The 22,177-nt window shown below is 41.8% G+C and overlaps 1 protein-coding gene across 7 annotated transcripts in view; it reads left to right on the forward strand.

Annotated features, from left to right (window-relative positions):
- AGTPBP1 (ATP/GTP binding carboxypeptidase 1) overlaps window positions 1-22,177 on the forward strand; it is a 69,961-nt gene that overhangs the window by 39,239 nt on the left and 8,545 nt on the right. For 6 of the 7 annotated variants that reach the window (XM_062640201.1, XM_062640182.1, XM_062640215.1 and 3 more), the window contains 5 exons: window positions 599-779; window positions 2,165-2,294; window positions 2,638-2,769; window positions 4,357-4,533; window positions 9,739-9,899. In XM_062640201.1, coding sequence (XP_062496185.1) covers window positions 599-779; window positions 2,165-2,294; window positions 2,638-2,769; window positions 4,357-4,533; window positions 9,739-9,899 — 781 coding nt within the window. Of the gene's footprint in view, window positions 1-598; window positions 780-2,164; window positions 2,295-2,637; window positions 2,770-4,356; window positions 4,534-8,156; window positions 8,300-9,738; window positions 9,900-22,177 lie in introns of those variants that run through there. The other variant, XR_009968826.1, reaches the window with a different exon arrangement.

Genomic DNA, 22,177 nt, shown 5'->3' on the forward strand with positions numbered 1-22,177 from the left:
ATTAAATTTAGAGGTGTTAATATTCAGGATTTGCTTTGTATTTAATATTTATTTGTGGTAGTCAAGGATATTTATATCTGGATATTAAAGAATATATATATTCGTACATTTTAAATCAATTGCTACATTTGGCAGACAACACTTCTTGGAAAAAAATACTGATTTCTGAGTAACTTTTTTTTCTCCAGATGCTCAGGTTATTTGCTTGTCAAAAAATCTTTCACAAAGCCAGTATCTAAGCTACTGCATTTTTAAGTAAGCTTCAGTTATGACAGTGTTACTGCTTTGTTCCTTCAGCCCAGTATTTTTGTTGGCTATTGGAAAAAAGTGATCAAAGTCATTATATCATAATTGCCAGCTCAGACTAGTTGTAGCTATATGATTGTATGATTGAATTTAAAATCCCATTGTGAAAGTTCTGTGATTAGCAGACCGTATAACAATATTCTGGCAAGCTCTATCAATAATACTGATTCTTAATAATACTCAACTGCCAAATACTGTATTTTGCATTGTAATAAGTGAAACTGACTATTGCCTCTTTTTTCAAATAAACGGCTGAATATTTTTGTGCAATGTCTATGCGTACTTCTTTTAGGGAATCGTCCTTACATTTTCCTGTCTGCTCGTGTACATCCTGGAGAGACTAATGCAAGCTGGGTTATGAAGGGAACCCTGGAATATCTTATGAGCAATAATCCAAGTGCCCAATGTTTACGAGAATCTTATATTTTCAAAATTATTCCTATGCTCAATCCAGATGGTGTCATCAATGGAAAGTAAGCATAAGTTTACTCACAAATATATATGTGTACTACTAAGTCTTTGCATCTGTTATTAAAAAAAGTAAATAAAAAAAAATCCAACCTAATCCCAGAAACACACAAATAAAATACTTAATATGGAAAAGTCTATGCTTACAAAATTGCTAGGACTTTTCAGTTTTTTGTCTTTTTAAAGGCAGATGCATTGCTCAATGAATTTCAGTTTTATAAAAGGTATTTTCAGTTGTTCATGGACGATAATAATTTCTGTGTGATTTTACATAAAATTTTAATTGTCTCTGAATTACAATCTTTATGTGTAGAGTGTTACATGAGAGCACAGCTGCTTTTAGGAAAAGCAAAACAAGTTCATGGTTCTCATGAAAAATAATAGTTCTTGTATCTGAGCTTTTTATGTAATTTTGCTTTTTTAAATTTTAGTATTTAGAAGGCTGTTACAGAAATAGCTGTTGTCAAATGTTATTAAAAGGGGGAAAGTTAATAGGTGTACAAGGGAAAGGGTAAGAGTATCCTGCTTTAAAGTTATTAATAGTAATTCTTTGACCTTTCTTAATGTACTCAAGGGATATTTCAGAACTTTTTGATACCACTGTGAGTTCCTTCTCACCTAGTTATGGATAGTCTTCTAAAACGTTTTCTGAACAAAATAAAATAAAAAACCAATTAATAGATTTTAGTACAACCATGTATTTAAATATGTAAAAAACATGTATATAACATAACACCTGGAATTAAATCATTCAGCATGCAAGTGAAATTTTTTCATACAGGGAAAATTAAATCCAGCACATACAGTCTTAAGACAAATGTACTGAAGATGACTGCCTGAACATAAATTTCTGCAACTTTAAAATTTCTTGCTGATTGTTGACTAAATGAAGAGATGATGTTTTTTTGCTTGCTGGGTTTTTTGTTTGGTTGGGTTGTTTTTTTTTCTTTTTTTGTTTGTTTGTTTTTCTTACAGCTACTTCTCTCTTAACAACTTCATGTTTCAAGTCTTACATTTCTGGTTGACATTAGTGTTTATATTACAGAAATCAAAACACCAGAACTGTAAAGATACTATATATTTGAAATTACTGATTTTGAACTAGCATTTGAATAGAATCAGAAGTCGAGTTTCAACAGCGATTCAAAAACATTACAATTGACTTCATATAAGAAGCTACTTCTAATTTATTTTTAGGTTTTTTTTTTATGACATAACTTAAAAAAACCCAAACACTTACATTATTTGGCATGTTAGAAAACTGGTTTGTTTCTTACCAGACTCTTCCAAAGAAGCAGTGGTGACAAGGAAAACTTGAGGTGGGGGGAGGCTTATTTAAAAGTATGATAATGCAGACTACATCATGCGTTTTTCCACCCCCCCACAATAGCCACCGTTGCTCTTTAAGTGGAGAAGATTTAAACAGACAGTGGCAAAATCCAAATCCAGATCTGCATCCCACTATTTACCATGCTAAAGGGTTACTTCAATATCTGGCTGCTATAAAACGTTTACCTTTGGTGAGTATGTGTGTGTAAACAATTCTGAATCTCTTTAACCTTGTTTATGTAGCTAGTCTGTAAACTAAATATTTTAATATAGTCTTGTAAGCTGCGTCACACTCAAACTTGTGTTGGAGACCTGGTCTTCTGCAAATCTGTAGATCTAGGTCTATTTCCTTTTGCTAGGATAGAAGGTTAAACCTTCCTTCAATGAATCCTATAGTTTTTGTCTTAATGCACAGTTAATTATATAAGGAGCTGTGTTATAGTATAAATAACTTTTTTATTTGTTCTTCTCTTGCTTTTATAAAATAGTAATTCCAAATGCCTTGTCTTTATTTTGCTAAATGATTTATTCTAGGTCTATTGTGATTATCATGGTCACTCTCGTAAGAAGAATGTATTTATGTATGGCTGCAGTATCAAAGAGACAATGTGGCACACTAATGTTAATGCTGCTGCTTGTGACCTGATGGAAGATCCTTGTTACAGGGTAAGTTTGACATTTGTATCTTTTTTCACTTGGCATGAATTTGGAATACGCTTTACAAATAACTTGTATTTACAAATAATTTCCCAATATTATTGTGTGCACATAGCGACTTTATAGCATAAGCAGACTTACTTAGAATGATCTCTTTTTAGCTCATAAGTGTACTTGGAAGTATTTTGAGAGTTTTAAACATTGTATATTGCCATAACTAGGGATTTAATATGAGTAGAGTGCTTCATTTTCGATTTTTGGGGGTTATTTGTACCAGTATGTGGAGGAATTTATTTTTTTTTTATGTTCAGTGTTACCATTATACTAAATCTATGGAAAATATGCTTCCGTGTATTTATAACTACTCGATGAGAAGATCATTTATGCATGTCAAACAATATACTAGCAACAGGAAAATAAAATACTGGATTGCTCTGAGAAAGACTTAATTTTGTAAATGGAAACAGGGAAGTTGCTCTTATAAATAGGTGTAATTAAGGCGTGTACCCCTAATACATATACGTAATAAACTTGCACGAACAACATCCACTACATTGTTTAAGCTTCAAAAAATTCCAAAATTTAAAGAATGTGTTACCGCTGTCTTCTGTCCCGTGGAACTCCGCTGCCGCCTTGTGGCAATTGTAAACCTGTGCGTCCTAATTGTAAAACCTAATGCGTCCAAATCCTTTTTTTGGGAAGATCCAAAGTTAAGCTTGAAAAGTGTGAAAATACACGTTAAAACGTAAAATCTATTGTTCTTCATTTTTTTGTGTGTGATTTCCTGGGTGCTGAGTCTGTTGCTATTCTGCTTCTCAACACTTCAGCCTGCACTACCATAGCATACAGAAGACAATAGTCAGTAAGACTTCTGAGAAAAAGCCTTTTGGGTTTCAAAAACGCATATTGAAATGTTTGGGCAAGCTTATGCTGATAATATGCTACTGAAATAGAAAATTCAAAGTAGCCATGTGCTTTGGCTTAACTGATACATATAAGAGCTGGAAAGAATGAAATAATTTAGCATTACATACATACCTACATGTGCTTAACTGTTTCTTATATTTTTCCAAAGCTGCATTTGTTACATTGAACTTTCATTCACATTCTTGGAAGTTAAATATGCACCTAGTCCTTTGCTAAATATGAATGAATTTTATGTATTAATAACATACTGCCTGTCTTAGATCTGCAAATTGGATTGTTGAAGCAGTCTAAAACTTAATTTAATTAATTATATGGAATATGAAGTACACTTAATTTGGAAAAGAAGTTAGCTCAGTGAATTTTGAGGAGATGGTTATCACCTGAAGAATTGTTTTATATCCTGATTGTTACCCGCATGACTAACAGTAAATTTCAGTGACTGAGTCTGAAAAAGATTGTTTTTAGTAAGTAGGAAGTGGCAGACCTGTTGTCACTTGAACACATGGGGCTTTGAAAACTTCAGATGGAGAAATGTTTTTATTCTTGTTTTCTTAATTCAAATTGCAGCAAAATTTTCTGATAACAGTTTGTGATTGCGTATTACCCTCACCCCTGCTTTCATAAGTGGAATAAAAAAATTGCTGTATATTTCAAATTGCTGTCCTGCAGGTACTCCCCAAGATCCTGAGTCAAACTGCTCCAGCTTTCTGCATGGGCAGCTGCAGCTTTGTAGTGGAAAAGTCCAAGGAATCAACAGCACGAGTTGTTGTCTGGAGAGAGATAGGAGTACAAAGGAGCTACACAATGGAAAGCACTTTATGTGGATGTGACCAGGGCAAATATAAGGTAAGAAATATATCAGTCACATTGATCTTGCTTTATAATTTCTTCCATTTGGGTTGGTTATCTTGTTCTGTAACCCTGCTTGCTTGCTTTAAGCTTCTAAAGCTCTTCTAAGATCTGTATACTCTAATGTTGGAATGAAATGACATCATGTATAATATTACACATTGCATAATAGTCTTCATCTGTCACATAACCATCCTCGACCCCATATGTTGTGCTTATTGGCTGTTTTAACAAGAATAATATTAATTATGGCTTGTAACACGTAAGTATGCATGTAGTTAAAAAAATCTGAACAGTTCTTGCCAGTAGATTATTAAATTGCTTAGTAATGCCAATACTAGAATAAAGATTTCCTTTACACATGACAAATGGCTGTTCATGGTTCTTCAGCAGATATTTAGTAGTGTCCCTTGCAGAATTTTCCTGTGTAGTTGCAGAAACAGGTTTATAAATCAAAATATTTTCGTACCAGGTTACCAGGACTACAAGTTATGCATATTTGAACTCATCACAGTTGTTTGACTTCTTGACTTAAAACTTATTTTCAGTTTGTCTCCTTCTCAAGTGTTAACAGTCCTGAATATTTGAAAACAGAAGGTGACCTTGCTTACAGTTTGTCACTAGTAGAAAAGTTATTTCAAAGAAAATATTTGTAGGGGAAAAAAGGAGAACCACCACCCTAATATCTGATCTTTAACTTCTGTCACTGGATATTGAAGCAAGTTTTCAAAATTAACATTTGTTGAAGAAGGCCCTGTTTCCTCTGCTTGAAAATAGTTTAGGAATGCTAATCAAGCCAATGACCACATGGTCAAATAAGGTGCTTGGTAAAAAGAGGGTCAGAAGGCTAGAACCAAGAGACGGCAGGGAGCAGAGCAGGAACAAAAAAAAACAATACCAAACAGTTAGAACAAGGTGTATTTAATGTATTAATGTATACTCAAGTACCCATCCTTAACTCCCTGGACAGAAGGAAGACAGGTACTTTGGCAGGCATTTCAGTAGGTCTGTAACTACTAAAGGAGTTAATTTTGACAACAGAAGCATTCCTGCTTTCGTAAGAATATTCCATTATTCCTCAGATTGACATAATTATGGAGCTTTCAAAATAATAACTCACCAACTTGCTTCTTGAAACTTCCAGAATATTCTTAAACATGAACCTTCATGGCTTTAACAGTGTTGCTACAGAAAGTTCTTCAGAAAGGTGAATTGAAGATACTTTGTGGACAAACTTTCAAGATGCTTAGCCTGCAAATGCCCTTCTTCAGTAAGGGAGGGAAAAAATGGCTGAATTCTGTGGGAAAATTGTTTACTTAAAAGGGAAGAGCATTCTTCTATATAATATAAACTACCTGTTGACATCAGATTTTGGTTCTGTCATTTATTTTATTTCAAATAAAACAATTTGTGAGGTCTTAGTCATCCTTTGAACATACCGGAAAATTCTTTATTTTTCCCTCATTGTGGTGAAGCTCGGACTTACTAAGAAAGTGTATCTAAAAGGCCAAGATGAGTAGGCAGAATGAGAAAAGAGCAATGTTTCTCCAGTGAGAAGGTCAAAGAGATGAAACAGTGCAGTCTTTTTTTTCTTTTTTTTGTAGAGGGTGTGGAGCCAGCAACTCTGGGTAAACTTGTAGTATAAATTAGATGACACATTTCACAATGCGTTATTTCAAAACACAGATAGGAGTTAAACTGTAGCAACTCCCTCCCCTCCGATTTCCCACCACAGAGGATATGACTCTTCAGATTTGAGGGACTGGACTGTGTGTTTTGCGTAAAGATCTGAAGCGCTTTCCCTGTCTTCTGGTTTGCATTATCACTGAATTTTGTTAGTATCACAAAGAGGATTACTCAATGGTACCATCCTATGTGAAAATAATGCTGAGTCTTTGCCAGAGCTGGATAATATCAGAACATCAATTTTTCTTTTCATTCTTTCATTTTACTTCTGGAAGCAGTCTTGTTTAAAGTGCTTGCATGGGGTCTTTGTAGTGCATTGAAAATTAGTGCTGCAAATACTGGTTAGTCATCTGCAATTCAAGATATTGAAAGGCAAGCGTTCAGATGAAAAGATGCGCCAAGATCTCCTATGGAGGATAATTAAGATGCCAGACAAAAGAACAATTTCTTCAATAATTCAAACAACCTGAAAGCTGAAATCAGTGGGAACATTGCTTAATTAAGTTAATTGAAAAGATTATGTGGCAATTATATGACGCACATGGAGAGAAGATGTGAGGAGACAATGATTCAGTCAACAGACTTTGTCCGTTACTGTGCTTCTTCAATCTCTAGATTTTGAGTTCTCAGAAACTACCATATCTTTGTGGCCTTTGCCAAATAAGAAAGCAGAACAAGAAGATGATGTTTCACTGTCCAACTAGCTTCTCCAAATCTTTGTATGGCTTTTTTAAATTTATGAAATAATATGACAGGAAAATTCACCTCAATTTGAGGTTGCAGTCTGTTGTGCCTTTGTTTTGCATCTTTGCTTTCAGGAAGCAAAGTTCATCCTGAGACACTCTATGTATTTTCATGATGTGGTTAGTAAGGAAGACTTGAACTGGACATCTGAAATGTTAGTCTAGAAAAAAGACAGTTGTATAAAATGTAAAGAAAAAGGAATGAAATTCGGTGCATGTTAAAAAACAAAACAAAACAAATGAACCAAAAACCAGCAACTTCCATATGCTTTGTGCTTCTAAACAATGCTTGTGACAGTTAAGGGACTTCAATAGGCCACAGTTAAAGGTACTGAAATAACAACTGAAGGTGATTGGGAGATCAAGAAGAGGAGCCTAATGAAGGCTTCAGTGAACTTTACTTCAGGTCCCTTAGGGCAACTGTTTATTATGATTTCCTGAAACGGAATTTGGGTCTGTTTTTTCATGGAAATGAAGGGATTTGGCTGGTGGAAGAATACCAGTGGATTAAGAAATTCAGTATTTCTCAGATGTGTGGCATTACATTCTCCATTATGATATAAAGAAATAACAGAAGCAGATCTGTTTTGGCATGGGCTTTTACTGCAAGTATGTAGGCCTTTCAGTATAGCAAGTTCAAACTTTTATTGTCCAGAAGTTTCACAGTTATCCACTTCCAGTTGGATGCATTTAGGTCTCTCATTAGTTATATCCTCTTTCTGCTCTGCTGAAAATAGCAGCCACAGAACATGCACACGCTATTTATCTTTCTAACAATTGTCTTTGCACTGTCATACTGTACCCTTGTCCGTTTTTGACTTAGATACACTTCCATTATATTGTCTATAAGGAACTGCCAATTAATGATAACTTCTTCAACAGCAGGTGAAGTAAATGATTGGGAAAGTTTCTGAACCATCAACTTCTACACATTAGTAATCTGCGTAACAGTGAGATTACTGTTACCCTTCTTCCTCTTCTGCATACTTGTTGCCTCTTGTCCTTAATGTTATTTTAATCTTTTTGGGCCAGGGACTGTGTCTTCCTGTGATTAGCATAGTGGAGCCCCAGCTATGATTGGGGTCTTCGAATGTTTCTGACGTGCAAACAAATACAAAACAAAAACATAAAATTGGCTTCTGTGGATAAGGTACTGCACTGAGAGTGAGGAGAACTGATTTCTGTTCCCAGCGGGGTCAGTGACATGCTGTGAGACACTGTGCAAATCGCTTCAACCCTCTGTGCCTCCATTTCTCCATCAGTAAAGTGAGGATAATTCTTCCTTTATTAATAAAGTGCTTTGAAACCTACAGCACAAAAGCATTATAACAGAGGTAAGTAGTATTACTGTTAACAATAATAATCAAATATCCAACTCTTGTTCACTGCTAACAGGTTTCTGTACCATTTTGGCTGCAGGATGGCCCTGTTTAGTATAGTGGATATAGCTTTAGCATTCTTGTTGCTGAAAAACACTTTGTTTATGAAGACTACTAAGGAAAAAACTCACAAGAGCAATAAAGTCAAACTTTCCACTTACTGTGCAAAACAGAACTGCACAAAGAATGTACGAACTGTACCATTTCTGGAAGAACATAACACTTCCTTTTAAATCTTGCATTTTAAAATACAGTGTTAGTGTGGCAGCTTGTGTGCCCATTTTTTAGCTTATAGTAAAAAAAATCCTACTCCATTCTTTTTGCTTTACATATTTTCCTGCTTTGATGACTTAGCTTACTACCAATTACTGGTTCTCCTGCTTTCCTGCTTGTTTTGTTAAAGCTCCTTTTTAGCTATCCTTTACATTAAGAGGCTTAGAATATCCAAACTAAATTCCTTTCAAATTCTCCTGAGATACAGAAGTTGTAAAGAGGAAGTTTGGGTTCAGTTGTGGCGTTGAATTTTAGTGTATATGCAGTCAGTACTAGCCAATTCTGTAACTGTTGAGGGTCAATCTAGTATATCATTCTCTCTTCATAATGGTAGTTGAGGTTAGAGAATCTGTCTCTCCATACTGCACTGCTGGCTAAATTAGAAATACAGATTTATCTGAAGGAAGGGTTTATCACATATGGAAACTTGGAGAATATCATATAAGTTCTATTTCCTAAACACTCTTTGCAGAGGAAAATGCCTTGGTGTAATATTCAGGTTAGAAAATAGCTATGGCTCTTGATAGTTCATGTTTGTTGTTTTTAATTACTAAATGTGTGAAAGAACACTTTCAGAATTAACGCATGTAGCCTCTACATTACAGGAGGCAAGGGATGTTTGTGTCAAGGAGTAACTTTGTTGCCTTAAATAGTCTTATTTGTGTCCAACTTAGCAATGAATTTGATTACAGCTACAGTATGAATTTACTCATCTTCATTCTGGTGGAGCCTCTGTTGAGCAATCTTGTATTTGAAATTCCTTTTTATAAGATGTGTCTCAGATTTTTACAATTTATACTTTTAAACTTGCATATGATCTCAGTCTCTCTTCCAGTGTCACTGGGTAAAATCCTGTTAATATTAATGTGTACACTAGAAAGCTCCAAAGAAATGTGGATGTGTCCAGAAATGTCTGCTCAGCCTTAGAGGAATCCTGCAGTTATTGTCTGAGTTTTCTCTGATACTTTTGAAAGTGTTTACTCTACAATTCTTATTTGTTTTGTCTCTAGAACAAGTGTATTAAATAAAATAACTGTGTGTTTTCCATAGTAATTCTGCAGTATGTGTGGGTCCCTCTGTATATACCTATTTTGTATTTTTAAATCTTATTTTTAAATTAGGGATTGCAGATAGGGACAAGAGAACTGGAGGAGATGGGAGCAAAGTTCTGTGTTGGCTTACTGCGTTTAAAAAGAATGTCCTCACCTTTGGAATACAGTCTGCCTTCTAGTCTGTTGGATATTGAAAATGAGCTGATGGAGTCAAGCTGTAAAGTGACAAGGTAACACACATTTATTATACTTACTACTCCTTCTTTTTTTTTCCCCCCAAGGGAAAATTACCCTTGATTGGAATGTGGAGAACTAAGAAAGACTAGAGCTTGTGTTCATGCTTGGTATTTACAGGTAGCAATGAAAAGTGAAGTCTAATCTAAATGGTGATAATAATAGGAGTAACAATAAAAGAGTGTCTTAAGTGGTTAAAAGTGTATAAAGAGCAGTTGTGATGTATAGATATCTACTACTCAGTGATGGCTGGATCCCCCAGTATCATTTACTCACTAGTACAGGATTAGCATGCTTGTAATGTCCAGATTTTACTGTCAGATCTTCTCTTCTACATGCTTGGTGATGACTTCCAGAATGACCTGTTCTGTCACCTTTCCAGGGATGGTGGCAAGGCTGACTGGCAGGTAGTTTTCTGGGTAGTCCTTCTTGCCCTTTTTGAAGATGAGAGTAACGCTGGCATTCCTCCAGTCACAGGGCACCTCTCCTGCTCTCCATGACTTTTCAAAGATAATAGAGAGTGGCAGATTAACACCTGCCAGCTCCCTTAGCACCTGTGGATGCATCACATCATGGCTCATGAACTTATGGGTGTTTGAGTCTGTCTAGCTGATCTTTAACACAGCCCTCTACAACCCGTGGGAGGTGTTCCTTTCTCCAGCCTTCTTCTCTTACCTCTGCACTCTGGAATTCCTGAGAGCCATCCACGGCAGTAAAGACTGAGGCAAAGAAGGCATTCAGTCATTCTACCTTCTCTATGTCCTCTGTTACCAAGACACCCATCTGATACAGCAGCGACTCCACATTTTCCCTAATCTTCCTTATGCGGCTGATACACTTGTAGAAGCCCTCCTTGTTGTCCTGGATGTCCTTTGCCAGGCTCAATTCCAAGTGGGCCTTGGCCTTCTTTGTCACATCCCTGCACACCCTGATGATGTTCCTGTAGTGCTCCCACTCAATCTGTGCCTTTTCCACATCCCATACATTTCTTTCTTGAGTTTAAGATTTACTAGGAACTTTCTGCTCCTCCATGCAGGTCTCCTGCCCCCTTTGCCCCTTTGCAGGGAGTGGGGTTTAATACTGACCAGGCCTCCTGCACTCCCTTCTCTTCTACATTCTACTCTCTCTGTAGTGAGTTTAAAAAAAAGAAAGGCAGGGGGGAACTGAGGGGGGTTAAGCTGTTGTCCTGGGTTCAGCTGCAGTAGTCATTCTTAATCCTTTGTGGCTGGTGCATTGCTGAGGTTTTGACTCTCAGCCTGTGAACAGTGCTGATAACACCAATGTTTTTAGTTGTTGCTAATGGTCTTTAATTCTTTTATTCCTTGCATTGGTTGTCAACTAGAATAAATTAATGTAATTACATGCTTTGCTTTAGAAACTGGTCTACTAATTTTCCATTTCTGTAGCATACTAGTTTAATGGGAAGCACTACAGAGTGAGAGATTAGCACAGAAAATCTGATTCCACCCAGTTATGCCAGGGGTTAAGATCATCAGGTAACTGTGGAAGGCAGCTGTCTTGCCCTAAACTCCTGAAACAGGAAAACATAGATACAGGGAGTTTTGTCTCATGGACAGGGATCAGCTCAAGGAGGAAAAAAGATCAATTTCTTATGTATTGCTTTATATATGTTGTCAGGGATTCTGAATATGTATTGTCTGAAGGTAATTGGTTAGGATTCTTATATATATGAGAGGCTTACTGTCTGTCAGACATTTCAGTTGTTCTTTGGGATGAGATGTAAGTGTTGACAGAAGAGGCCAAAATTTGAGAAGTGAAGAATGTAACTGCTAAGGAAGTGTATAGATGTTTTAAAAAGTTGTACAATGCACCTCAGGTAGATATATTCCTTGACATAAAGGTGAAGAGCAAGGGGCAATATTTTATGCTTTAAAGCTCTTGAGAGAAATCACCAGATGAAATTCCATCTTTATGATAGAGGAAGTCCTACTATGGCAAATAAAGTCAATCATTTTGGTTACAGTTTTTCTCATAAGACCGTTATCAAAAAGAAAAAGAAAAAAAGGAAAACTACGCAATGGAGAAGGAGGGGAAAACATGATAGCTATGATAGCTGCCTTCAAATACAGAAAAACAGATGCAAAGAGTCCGTTCTCTCTAGGGCAAGCAGGACCAGGATTAATGGCCTTAAATTACATGGAAAAGTCAGTCTAGACTTCAGGTAAAAATTCTATATGGCAAGAAAAAATGAAGTTCAGAAATAGTCATCTGGGGAAGTTGCGAGTCTCTACAGGATATGAAGAATAGTACAGAAATATGAAAAATGGGTCAGGCCTTCTGTGGACAGCTAGAAGCAGCCTCTTGTTTGCAAGCCCTTGTCCGCTTGGCGGACTTCAACTACCACAGCATCTGCTGGAAGACGGTCACAGCAAAGCATAAACAATCCAGAATGTCCCTGGATTGATGATATTGATGACAGCTTCTGGACCCAAATGACACAAAAACCCACAAGAGGAGGTGCTTTGCTGCATCTGGTACTCACAAACAAGGGTGCACTGGTTGGGAAAGTGAACACAGAATGCAGTTTTGGCTGATGGAGTTCAGGTTCATGTTCCCAAAAGGGGAGGGAGCAGGGAAAAGATCACAACCCTGAAGTTGAGGAGAGCACATTGGAATTGGGGGCCCAAGAAAACTGGTGGATATTCAAGGACTACATCCTGCAAGCAGTATTCAGGGACCACATCCTCCAAGCTCAAGAGCAGTCCATCTCCATGAGCAGGAGCTTAGGCAAAAATGCCAGGAAGCCTGCAAGGGTGGATGAAGAGCTCCTGTCAGAACTTAAACATGTCAAGGAAGTGCCTTGAAGGTGGAAGCAGAGGCAGGTAACCTGGGAGGAATATAGAGGCAATGTCTGACTATGCAGAGACATGGCTAGGAAAGATAAGGTCTACCTGGAGCTGAATCTGGTATGGGATATCAAAGGCAACAAGCAGGCTTCTCTAAGTATGTAAGTAGGAACAGGAGGACTAAGGAAAAGCTAAGTCCACTGCTGAATGGGATAGGAGCCCTGTTGACACAGAACATGAAAAAGGCTGAGGTACTGAATACCTTTTTCACCCTAGTCTTTACTAGCAAGACCAACTTTCATCAGTTAAGGACCCAGAGACTAGAGAAAATCTGGAGCAAGGAAGAATTAGTAGGTGGTGCTCCACAGCAGTAGTAAGAAGGAAAAAAATAATTTTTACAGCTGAACCCAGGACATGGTGGAAGAGGAACAGATTGGAGAATACTTAAGCAAACTGGATTTACTTAAGTTTACAGGTCCTGACGAGGTGCATCCAGGAGTCCTAAGGAAGTGCTCTAATGTCAGTGTGAGGCCACTGTCTATAATCTTTGAATGATCATGGTGATTGGAAAAGGTGCCTGCAGACTGTAGGAAAGCAAATGTCATTCCTGTATTCAAGGAGAGCAAGGAGGACCCACGGAGCTACAGGCTGGTTGGCCTCAGCTTGATTCCTGGGAAGGTGATGAAACAGCTAGTCCTGGAAAGGTTCTCCAGCCACATGAAGAAGGAGGAGATAGTGAATAGGCAACACAGATTCGCTAAGGGGAGTCATGCTTCCTGATAAACTTCTGCAATGAAATGACTGGCTTGGTAGATGTGGGGAATGAAGTGGAAATTGCCTGCCTTGACTTTACTAAGCCTAGTGATATCCTGGGCTTCATTAAGAGTGTAGCCAGCATGTTGATGGATGTGATTCTTCTTCGCAGCACTGGTGAGGCCACACCTGGAGTGCTGTGTCTGGTTTTTGGTTCCCCAGTAGAAGAAGTACAGAAGAGATGCGGCCATACAGGAGAGAGTCCAGGGAGGAGCCCCTAAATTGATCAAGGGACTGAAGCATCCCCCAGAGGGGGAAAGGCTCAGAGAGCAGGACTATTAGTCTAGAGAAGAGAAGGCTCAGGGAGTGTCTTATCAAAGTGGACAAATACCTGAAGGGAGGTAAGGAATACAGAATGTTGTAAAGAATACAGAACTCTTTCTGATGGTGTCTGGTAACAGACTAGGAGATAAAGAGCATAAACTATATAGGAAATTGCATACAGTTGGTTCCTGTTGAGCTTCTTGTCAACCAACACCACCAAGTCCTTCTCAGAGCTGCTGTCAATCCATTCTCTGCCCAACCTGTAGCTATGCCTGGGATTGCACCAACCCAAGTGCAGGACATTGCACTCGGCCTTGTTGAACTTCATGAGGCTTGCATCAGCCCACCTCACAAGCGTGTCATGATCCCTTTGGATGGCATCCCTTCCCTTCAGGGTTTCAACCGAACAACACAGCTTGGTGGTGTTGGCAAACTTGCTGCGGGTGCACTCAATCCCACTGTCCATGTCACTGACAAAGATGTTGAATGTGATCAGTCCCAACAGAGACCCCTGAGGGACACCACTCGTTACTGGTCTCCCATTGGACATTGAGCTATTGACCACAACTCTGCATGCAGCCATGTCGTGGTTTAAGCCCAGCCAGTAACTCAGAACCGTGCAGCTGTTAGCTCACTCCCCTGCTGCATCCTTCCTTCCCCTGCTCCCGGAGGGATGGGGAGAACAGAAAGAATGTAACTCGCATGGGCTGAGATAAGAACAGTCCAGTAACTAAGGTATAACACAAACTACTACTGCTACCACCAATAATAATAATGATAAGGGGAAACAAGGGGAGAGAATCCAACTGCCCACCACCTGTTTACCAATATCCATCTCAACCTGAGCAGCGAAGCTAGCCCTTCTGGGTAACTTCCCTCAGTTTATATAGTGGGCATGACACGCTGTGGTATGGAATACCCCTTTGGCTAGTCTGGGTCGGGTGTCCTGTCTCTGCTCCCTCCCGGCTTCTCCTCTTCCCTGGCAGAGCATGAGACACTGTCAGCTGCTGAGGTGAGTAGTTCGAGAGAGGACACCTTCAACACCTGAGCAGCAGGAAGCTCCGTGTCCAGGAGCCTCAACTCAGAGCGACGAGAGCCACCGAGGGAGCCTGAAGTCCTCGACAGGACCTGCCCAGGAGCCGGCAGCTCAGCTGACGAGAGCGAGCAGGGACTCACAGGGGGTGGAGCCAAGAGACAGGCCCGGCAGGTGGGGAGGGGGAGTTGCCCTTTGTGTTAGGGATAGGCTGGAGAGTATGGAACTCTGTCTGGGGACAGGTGAGCAGTTAACAGAGAGTTTGTGGGTCAGGGTCAAAGGGAGAACAGAGATGGGAGACATTACCGTGGGGATCTGTTACAGACCACCTGATCAAGGAGAACCTGCGGATGAAGCACTCTATAAACAGATAGGAGCAACCTCATGCTTGCAGGCCCTTGTGCTCATGGGCCACTTCAACCACCCTGACATCTGTTGGAAGGACGGTATGGCCTGGCACAAGCAATCCAGGAGGTTCCTCGATTGTGTGGAAGACAACTTCCTTCTGCAAGCAGTAGAGGAGCAGACAAGGAGATGTGCCATGCTTGACCTTGTGCTCATCAACAGGGAAGGGCTGGTTGGAAATGTGATGCTCCAGGGTAGCCTTGGATGCAGCAATCACAAGATGGTCAAATTCGAGATCCTCAGGACAGTGAGAAGAGTGTGCAGCAAACTCACTGCCCTGGACTTCAGAAGAGCAGACTGTGGCCTCTTCAGGAACCTGCTTAGTAAGGTTCCATGGGATACAGCCCTAGAGGGCAGGGGGGCCCAGGACTGTTGGTTGATATTCAAGGATCACCTGCTACAAGCTCAGGAGTGTTGCATCTCAACGAGATGGAAGTGCAGCAGGAGGGCCAGGAGACCTCCTTGGGTGGATAAGGAGTTGCTGAGGAAACTTTAAAGGAAAAAAAAAGGCTTATAAAAGGTGGAAGCAAGGACAGGTGGCCTGGCAAGAATACAGGGATGTTGTCAGGGAAGTTAAGGACCAGGTTAGGATAGCTAAGGCCCAGTTAGAATTAAACTTGGCTAGGGATGTTAAAGATATCAGGAAGGGATTCTGTAGGTACATTGCAAATAAAAGACAGACTAGGGACAACATGGGCCCACTCCAGAAGCTAGGGAGAACTGGCTACATGGGATTTGGAGAAGGCTGAGGTTCTCAATGATTTCTTTGCCTCAGTCTTCACTGGCACCACTGACCACACCACCCAAGTCTTGGAAGGCAGATGCAGGGACTGTGAGAATGAAGACCTTGGGCCCACTGTAGGAGAGGATCTGGTTTGAGACCATCTTAAGAACCTGAATGTACACAAGTCCATGGGACCTGATGAAATCCATCTGTGGGTCCTGAAGGGGCTGGCGAATGAAGTTGCTAAGCCACTCTCCATCATATTCGAAAAATCATGGCAGTCAGGTGAAGTTCCTGACAACTGGAAAAAAGGGAAATATAACCCCCATTTTCAAGAAGGCAGAAAGGGATGACCCAGAGAACTACAGACCAGTCAGTCTCACCTCTGTGCCTGGCAAAATCTTGGAGCAGATTCTCCTGGAAGGCATGCTAAGGCACATGAAAAACAGCAAGGTGCTTGGTGACAGCCAGCATGGCTTCACTAAGGGGAAATCCTGCCTGACCAATTTGGTGGCCTTCTATGATGGGGCTACAGAACTGATGGACAGGGGCAGAGCAGTTGACGTCATCTACCTGGAATTGTGCAAAGCGTTTGACACTGTCCCACACGGCATCCTTGTCTCTAAATTGGAGAGACATCAATTTGATAGATGGACCACTCCGTGGATAAAGAACTGTCTAGATGGCTGCACACAAAGAGTTGTGGGCAATGGCTCAATGTCCAGCTGGAGACCAGTAACAAGTGGTGTCCCTCAGGGATCGGTGTTGGGACCGGTCTTGTTCAACATCTTTGTCAGTGACATGGACAGTGGGATTGAGTGCGCCCTCAGCAGGTTTGGCGATGATGCCAAACTGTGTGGTTTGGTTGATACGCCGGAAGGAATGCCATCCAGAGGGACCTTGACACGCTTGTGAGGTGGGCTGATGCCAACCTTGTGAAGTTTAACCATGCCAAGTGCAAGGTCCTACACCTGTGTTGGGTCAATCCTAGGCACAGCTACAGGCAGGTTGGGCAGAGGTTGGGCAGAGAAAAGATTCAGATCAGCCCTGCAGAGAAGGACTGGGGGGTGTTGGTCAATGAGAAACTTAACATGAGGTGGGTTCAGTGTGCGCTTGCAGCCCAGAAAGCCAACCATATCCTGGGCTGCATCAAAAGGAGCATAACCAGCAGGTCAAAGGAGGTGATCCTGCTCCTCTACTCTGCTCTTGTGAGACCTCGCTTGGAGTATTGTGTGCAGTTCTGGTGTCCTCAACATAAAAAGGACGTGGAACTGTTGGAACAAGTTCAGAGAAGGGCCACGAGGATGATCAGGGGACTGGAGCACCTCCTGTATGAAGACAGGCTGAGAAAGTTGGGGCTGTTCAGCTTGGAGAAGAGAAGGCTGCTTGGAGACCTCATAGCAGCCTTCCAGTATCTGAAGGGGACCTATAGGGATGCTGGGGAGGGACTCTTCATTAGGGACTGCAGCGATAGGATGAGGGGTATCGGGTTAAAACTTACACAGGGGAAGTTTAGATTGGATATAAGGAGGAAGTTCTTTACTATGAGGGTGGGGAGGCACTGGAATAGGTTGTCCAGGGAAGCTGTGAATGCTCCATCCCTGGCAGCGTTCACGGACAGCTTGGACAGAGCCTTGGGTGAGATGGTTTAGTGGGAGGTGTCCCTGCCCATGGCAGGGGGGTTGGAACTTGATAATGTTAAGGTCCTTTCCAACCCCAACTATTTTACGATTCTATGATGGTCTGTGGTATGGAATACCCCTTCAGCTAGTTTTGGTCAGGTGTTCTGTCTCTGCTTCCTCCTGACTTCCCTTCCTCCCTGGCAGAGCATGAGACTCAGAAAGTCCTTGGTCAGAGTAAACATTACGGAGCACAAACTAAAACCATCAGTGTTATCAACACTGTTCCCAGTCTGAAAGTCAGAAACACAGCACTGCACCAGCTACTGAGAAGGAGAAAAATGACTGCTACTGCTGAACCCAGGGCAGTATCAGCCCCTTATTCCATACCATTCACGTCATGCTCGGGTCCCACATTTTTCAATAGACCATCACTCTTGTCTCCTCTGTGTGTGTGTGTGTGTGTGTGTGTGTGTGTGTATGTATAAAAAATACATAGAGAGAGAGAGAGATCATTCCTGAGTGCATGGACCAATCCCTATAAAGCTGCTGAGTTTATCCAGTCCATAAGGTTGGGCTCCATCTCTTGCAATAGTCTTTCAGAGCAGGAGAGACAGTTTGCAGTGTTGGACTGTTGCCTGCTGATGACACTACAGAACTTGTCTGGTCACTGCTGAGCTTGTCTGGTTTCATCAGTCATTGTCGGGATGATGGTCATAGGGAAGTCAGGGCCAGTCACTGGTGACCTGAAGACATCTAGTTGATGGGCTATAAAAGTGTTACATAGCAGGAAACAGCATACAATTGAGTTCATTAGCTGTTTTCCCCTTGAGGTATACAACAGACTTCCCCCATCTTCCCACATTACCCACCAAGTATATCCGGGTCCCTGAGCAAAAGGAATCCCACGAGTGGGTTTGCCTTTACCTAAAGCAGGAATAAGCCAGGCTGTCTTCCCCAGCAAATTCTTTATGTGCACCACAGGAACTTTATGCTCTCTGCAGTATGTAAAAGCACGGGCAGCTGGGGTGCGAGGAGGAGCTGTGCTTCAGTGCCAGTCAGTTCTGAAGCAGCTCAAACCCCTTTCATAGGCTGCCAGTATCTCTTTCTCAGTTGGGGTATAGCTGGCCTTAGGTCCTCTGTATCCCTGACTCCAAAAGCCGAGGGGTTGACCTCAAGTATCCCCTGGAGCTTTCTGCCAGAGGCTCCAGGTAGGACCGTTCTCCCCAGCTGCAGTGTACAGTACATTTTTTACATCTGGCCTGGTCCGGACAGGTCCAAGGGCTACTGCATGAACTATCTCGCGTTTAATTTGCTCAAAGGCTTGTTGTTGCTCAGGGCCCCATTTAAAATCATTCTTCCAGGTCACATGATACAGAGGGCTTACAATCAAACTGTAATTTGGGATGTGCATTCTCCAGAACCCCACTGCACCCAAGAAAGCTTGAGTTTCTTTCTTATTGGTTGGTGGAGACATTGCTGTTATCTTGTTGATCACATCTGTGGGGATCTGTCTACGTCCATCTTGCCATTTTATTCCCCAAAATTGAATCTCCTGTGCAGGTCCCTTGACCTTACTCCGTTTTATGGCAAAACCATCTTTCAGCAGGATTTGGATTATTTTCCTCCCTTTCTCAAAGACTTCTTCCGCTGTATCGCCCCACACGATAATGTCATCAATGTATTGCAGGTGTTCTGGAGCTTGCCCCTGTCCCAGTGCAGTCTGGATCAGTCCATGGCAAATGGTAGGGCTGTGTTTCCACCCCTGGGGCAGTCGGTTCCAAGTGAACTGGACACCCCTCCAAGTAAAAGCGAACTGTGGCCTGCACTCTGCTGCCAAAGGAATTGAGAAAAATGCATTGGCAATATCAATCGTGGCATACCACTTGGCTGCCTTTGACTCCAGTTCATACTGAAGTTCTAGCATGTCCGGTACGGCAGCACTCAATGGTGGTGTGGCTTCATTCAGGCCATGATAGTCTGTCGTTAGTCTCCATTCTCCATTAGACTTTCGCACTGGCCATATGGGGCTATTACAGGGTGAGCGGGTCCTGCTGATCACTCCCTGACTCTCCAGTCTACGGATCAGCTGATGGATGGGAATCAGGGAGTTTCAGTTGGTGTGATGTTGCCTCCGGTGCACTGTTGTGGTCGCAATTGGCACTTGTTGTTCTTCGACCTTCAGCAACCCCACAACAGAAGGATCCTCTGAGAGACCAGGCAATGTGGGCAGCTGCTTAATTTCCTCAGTCTCCCAAGCCGCAACACCAAAAGCCCATTGGTACCCTTTTGGGTTTTGAAGTACCCTCTCCTGAGGTAAGCTATGCCAAGGATGCATGGAGCCTCTGGACCAGTCACAATGGGGTGCTTTTGCCACTGATTTCAGCCTCCAGTACAGTCAACTCTTGCGATCCTCCTGTCACTCCAGAAATAGAAATGGGTTGCACCCCTTAGCAGCTTGATGGCATCAGGGTACACTGTGCATCCGTATCTACTAGAGCCTTATACTGCTGTGGGACTGATGTGCCAGGCCATCTGATCCACACAGTTCAGTAAATCTGATTGTCCCTCACCTCCACCTGGCTGGAGGCAGGGCCTCTCTAATAGTGATCACAACATTGGTCACCTACGTCTTGTAGAAAGGGATTAGTCTTTATCACAGGAGCTGGGGTAAAATCATCTCTTCCACTCCATCTGGGAACCTGCTCACCAGGTACTGAAGCCACAGCTTTCATTGGATGATAATCCTTTGTTCTCCTTTTCAATTCATGCAGCCATTCCTCCAGAGCTGAGGTAGGTTTTCCATCCCATTTTCTCATGTCTTCTCCCTGTTCCTGCAGATAAAACCATAGGGTGGCCCGTGGCATGTACCTCCTATATGTTCTCTTTTGAGCAGTAGGACGCCTTTTGTTAATAGCTGAGATGTGGGTTGGTACGCGTGGGGAGCTGCATAGATCAGATAGATCATCTCTCAATTGTTTGAACTCCTGGAACAGTTTTTCCACAGTTGAAATGATGGAAAGGGTGAGATTGTCTTCGAACTCTTGGAGTTGATGAATCATTTTGTCCACTGTTGGTGGTGCTACATCATGCCAGGTTATTGCTGCTAATGAGTGGGTGTATGATGATGGTGCACTCTGTATAAATTTCCACTACATGGGTCATATGCATTCAACTTCATCTGGATCTACGGGTGCATTCCCAGCTTTTGGCCTGCTATAGATCATCTGTTAAATGGGTGATTCCCTCAGAGACTGGATGCTTTTTTCTAGCATGGTCTGTTTGGCCGAACAATGCATAACATCGTCCTTGTACGGAAACGTTTCTTTCACAGTTGCCAAGAGCTGCCTCCAAAGGCTGAGGGACCATTTCTCTTTTGCAATTGTTTTGTCAGTTCCCCCTTCCCTAGCAAGTGATCCCAGCTGCTTGGCTTCCCTACCTTCTAGTTCATGACCGTCGGGCCCCATTGTCCCAGCGTCAGAGCAACCAGGTGATGATGTGCTCCCCTGGTTGATGGGTAAAATCTTTTTGCATATTCTGTAGCTCAGTTGAGGTCCAGGGTTGAGAAGTCACCTACTGTTCCTCTTTGATCCACATAATAACTCTTGTTCAGATCCCATGTAGTAAGTGCATTGGCTCTTCCTCTTTGTTCACTGTACAGATACTCTTCATGCCTCATTTGCTTTTCCCTTTGCATACAGGGGCAACTGATACTGGCACAAATTGGTCCTCTGGTTTAGCTGCAGTGATTATCACCATGGTTGGAGTGTCTGCAGTATCTGTTGTCGGGGTTGGTGCAGCTGTTGTGCTTGGGTGTTGAGTAGCACCAGCAGCTGCAGTCTGTTGCTGTCAGGGTTTGGGTCACTCCTGTACTTTTCTCTGGGGTTGGTGTAGTTGCTGTGCTTGGAATTGGAGTAGCTGCGTTATCAGTTGTAGTCAGAGTTTGAGTAGCTGCTGTACTTGTCACTGGGGCTAGTGTAGCTGCTGTGCTTGGAGCTGGAGTAGCTGCGCTGTCTGTTGCTTTGCCATCAGATCCAGAGACATCTTTTTCTCTTTGAAGGTGCTGGATAGTGTTCAACAGGGCTCTGTAAGCACAGGCCAAGTTCAGCACGTTGCCATGATTTGTCCGTCTCTGGTATGACCAGGATGACAACACACCTCATTTAAGTGTTTTGCTAATTTTTCTGGATTTTGCACTTGTTCAGTGGTGAAGTTCCAAAGCGCTGGAGGGGCCCACAGGCCTAGATACTTGCCCATACAATCCCTCACACCCTGTTACTCATGACTTCCCAGCCTCAGGGAAAATCTCTTAGTCCTCCTATATCATCGTCTAACCCTAGAAAAGACCCCAAACCTGACTCTGCTTTACGTTTGAGATCAGACAAAATGGTATTGCGTAAAACACACTCTGTATGTGTGCCAACATGGTGATGCCCATCACAATCAGCAGGCAGGTCTCAAGGGTATCCAAAGGCCATTCAAAACCTTCAGAACTCTCAAATGATGCTGTAAGTAGTCTGGTGGGGGAGCTGGGAATGTAAGGGAATGTCTCCTTCATAGGTTGACCACCTGTGGAGTTAAAAAAAAGATGTATAATTGCTAAACACTT

The sequence above is a fragment of the Pezoporus occidentalis genome, unplaced genomic scaffold (genome assembly GCF_034315485.1).
Source record: "Pezoporus occidentalis ecotype Australia unplaced genomic scaffold, CSIRO_AGI_Poc_V1 ctg117, whole genome shotgun sequence".
Classification (NCBI taxonomy): domain Eukaryota; kingdom Metazoa; phylum Chordata; class Aves; order Psittaciformes; family Psittacidae; genus Pezoporus; species Pezoporus occidentalis.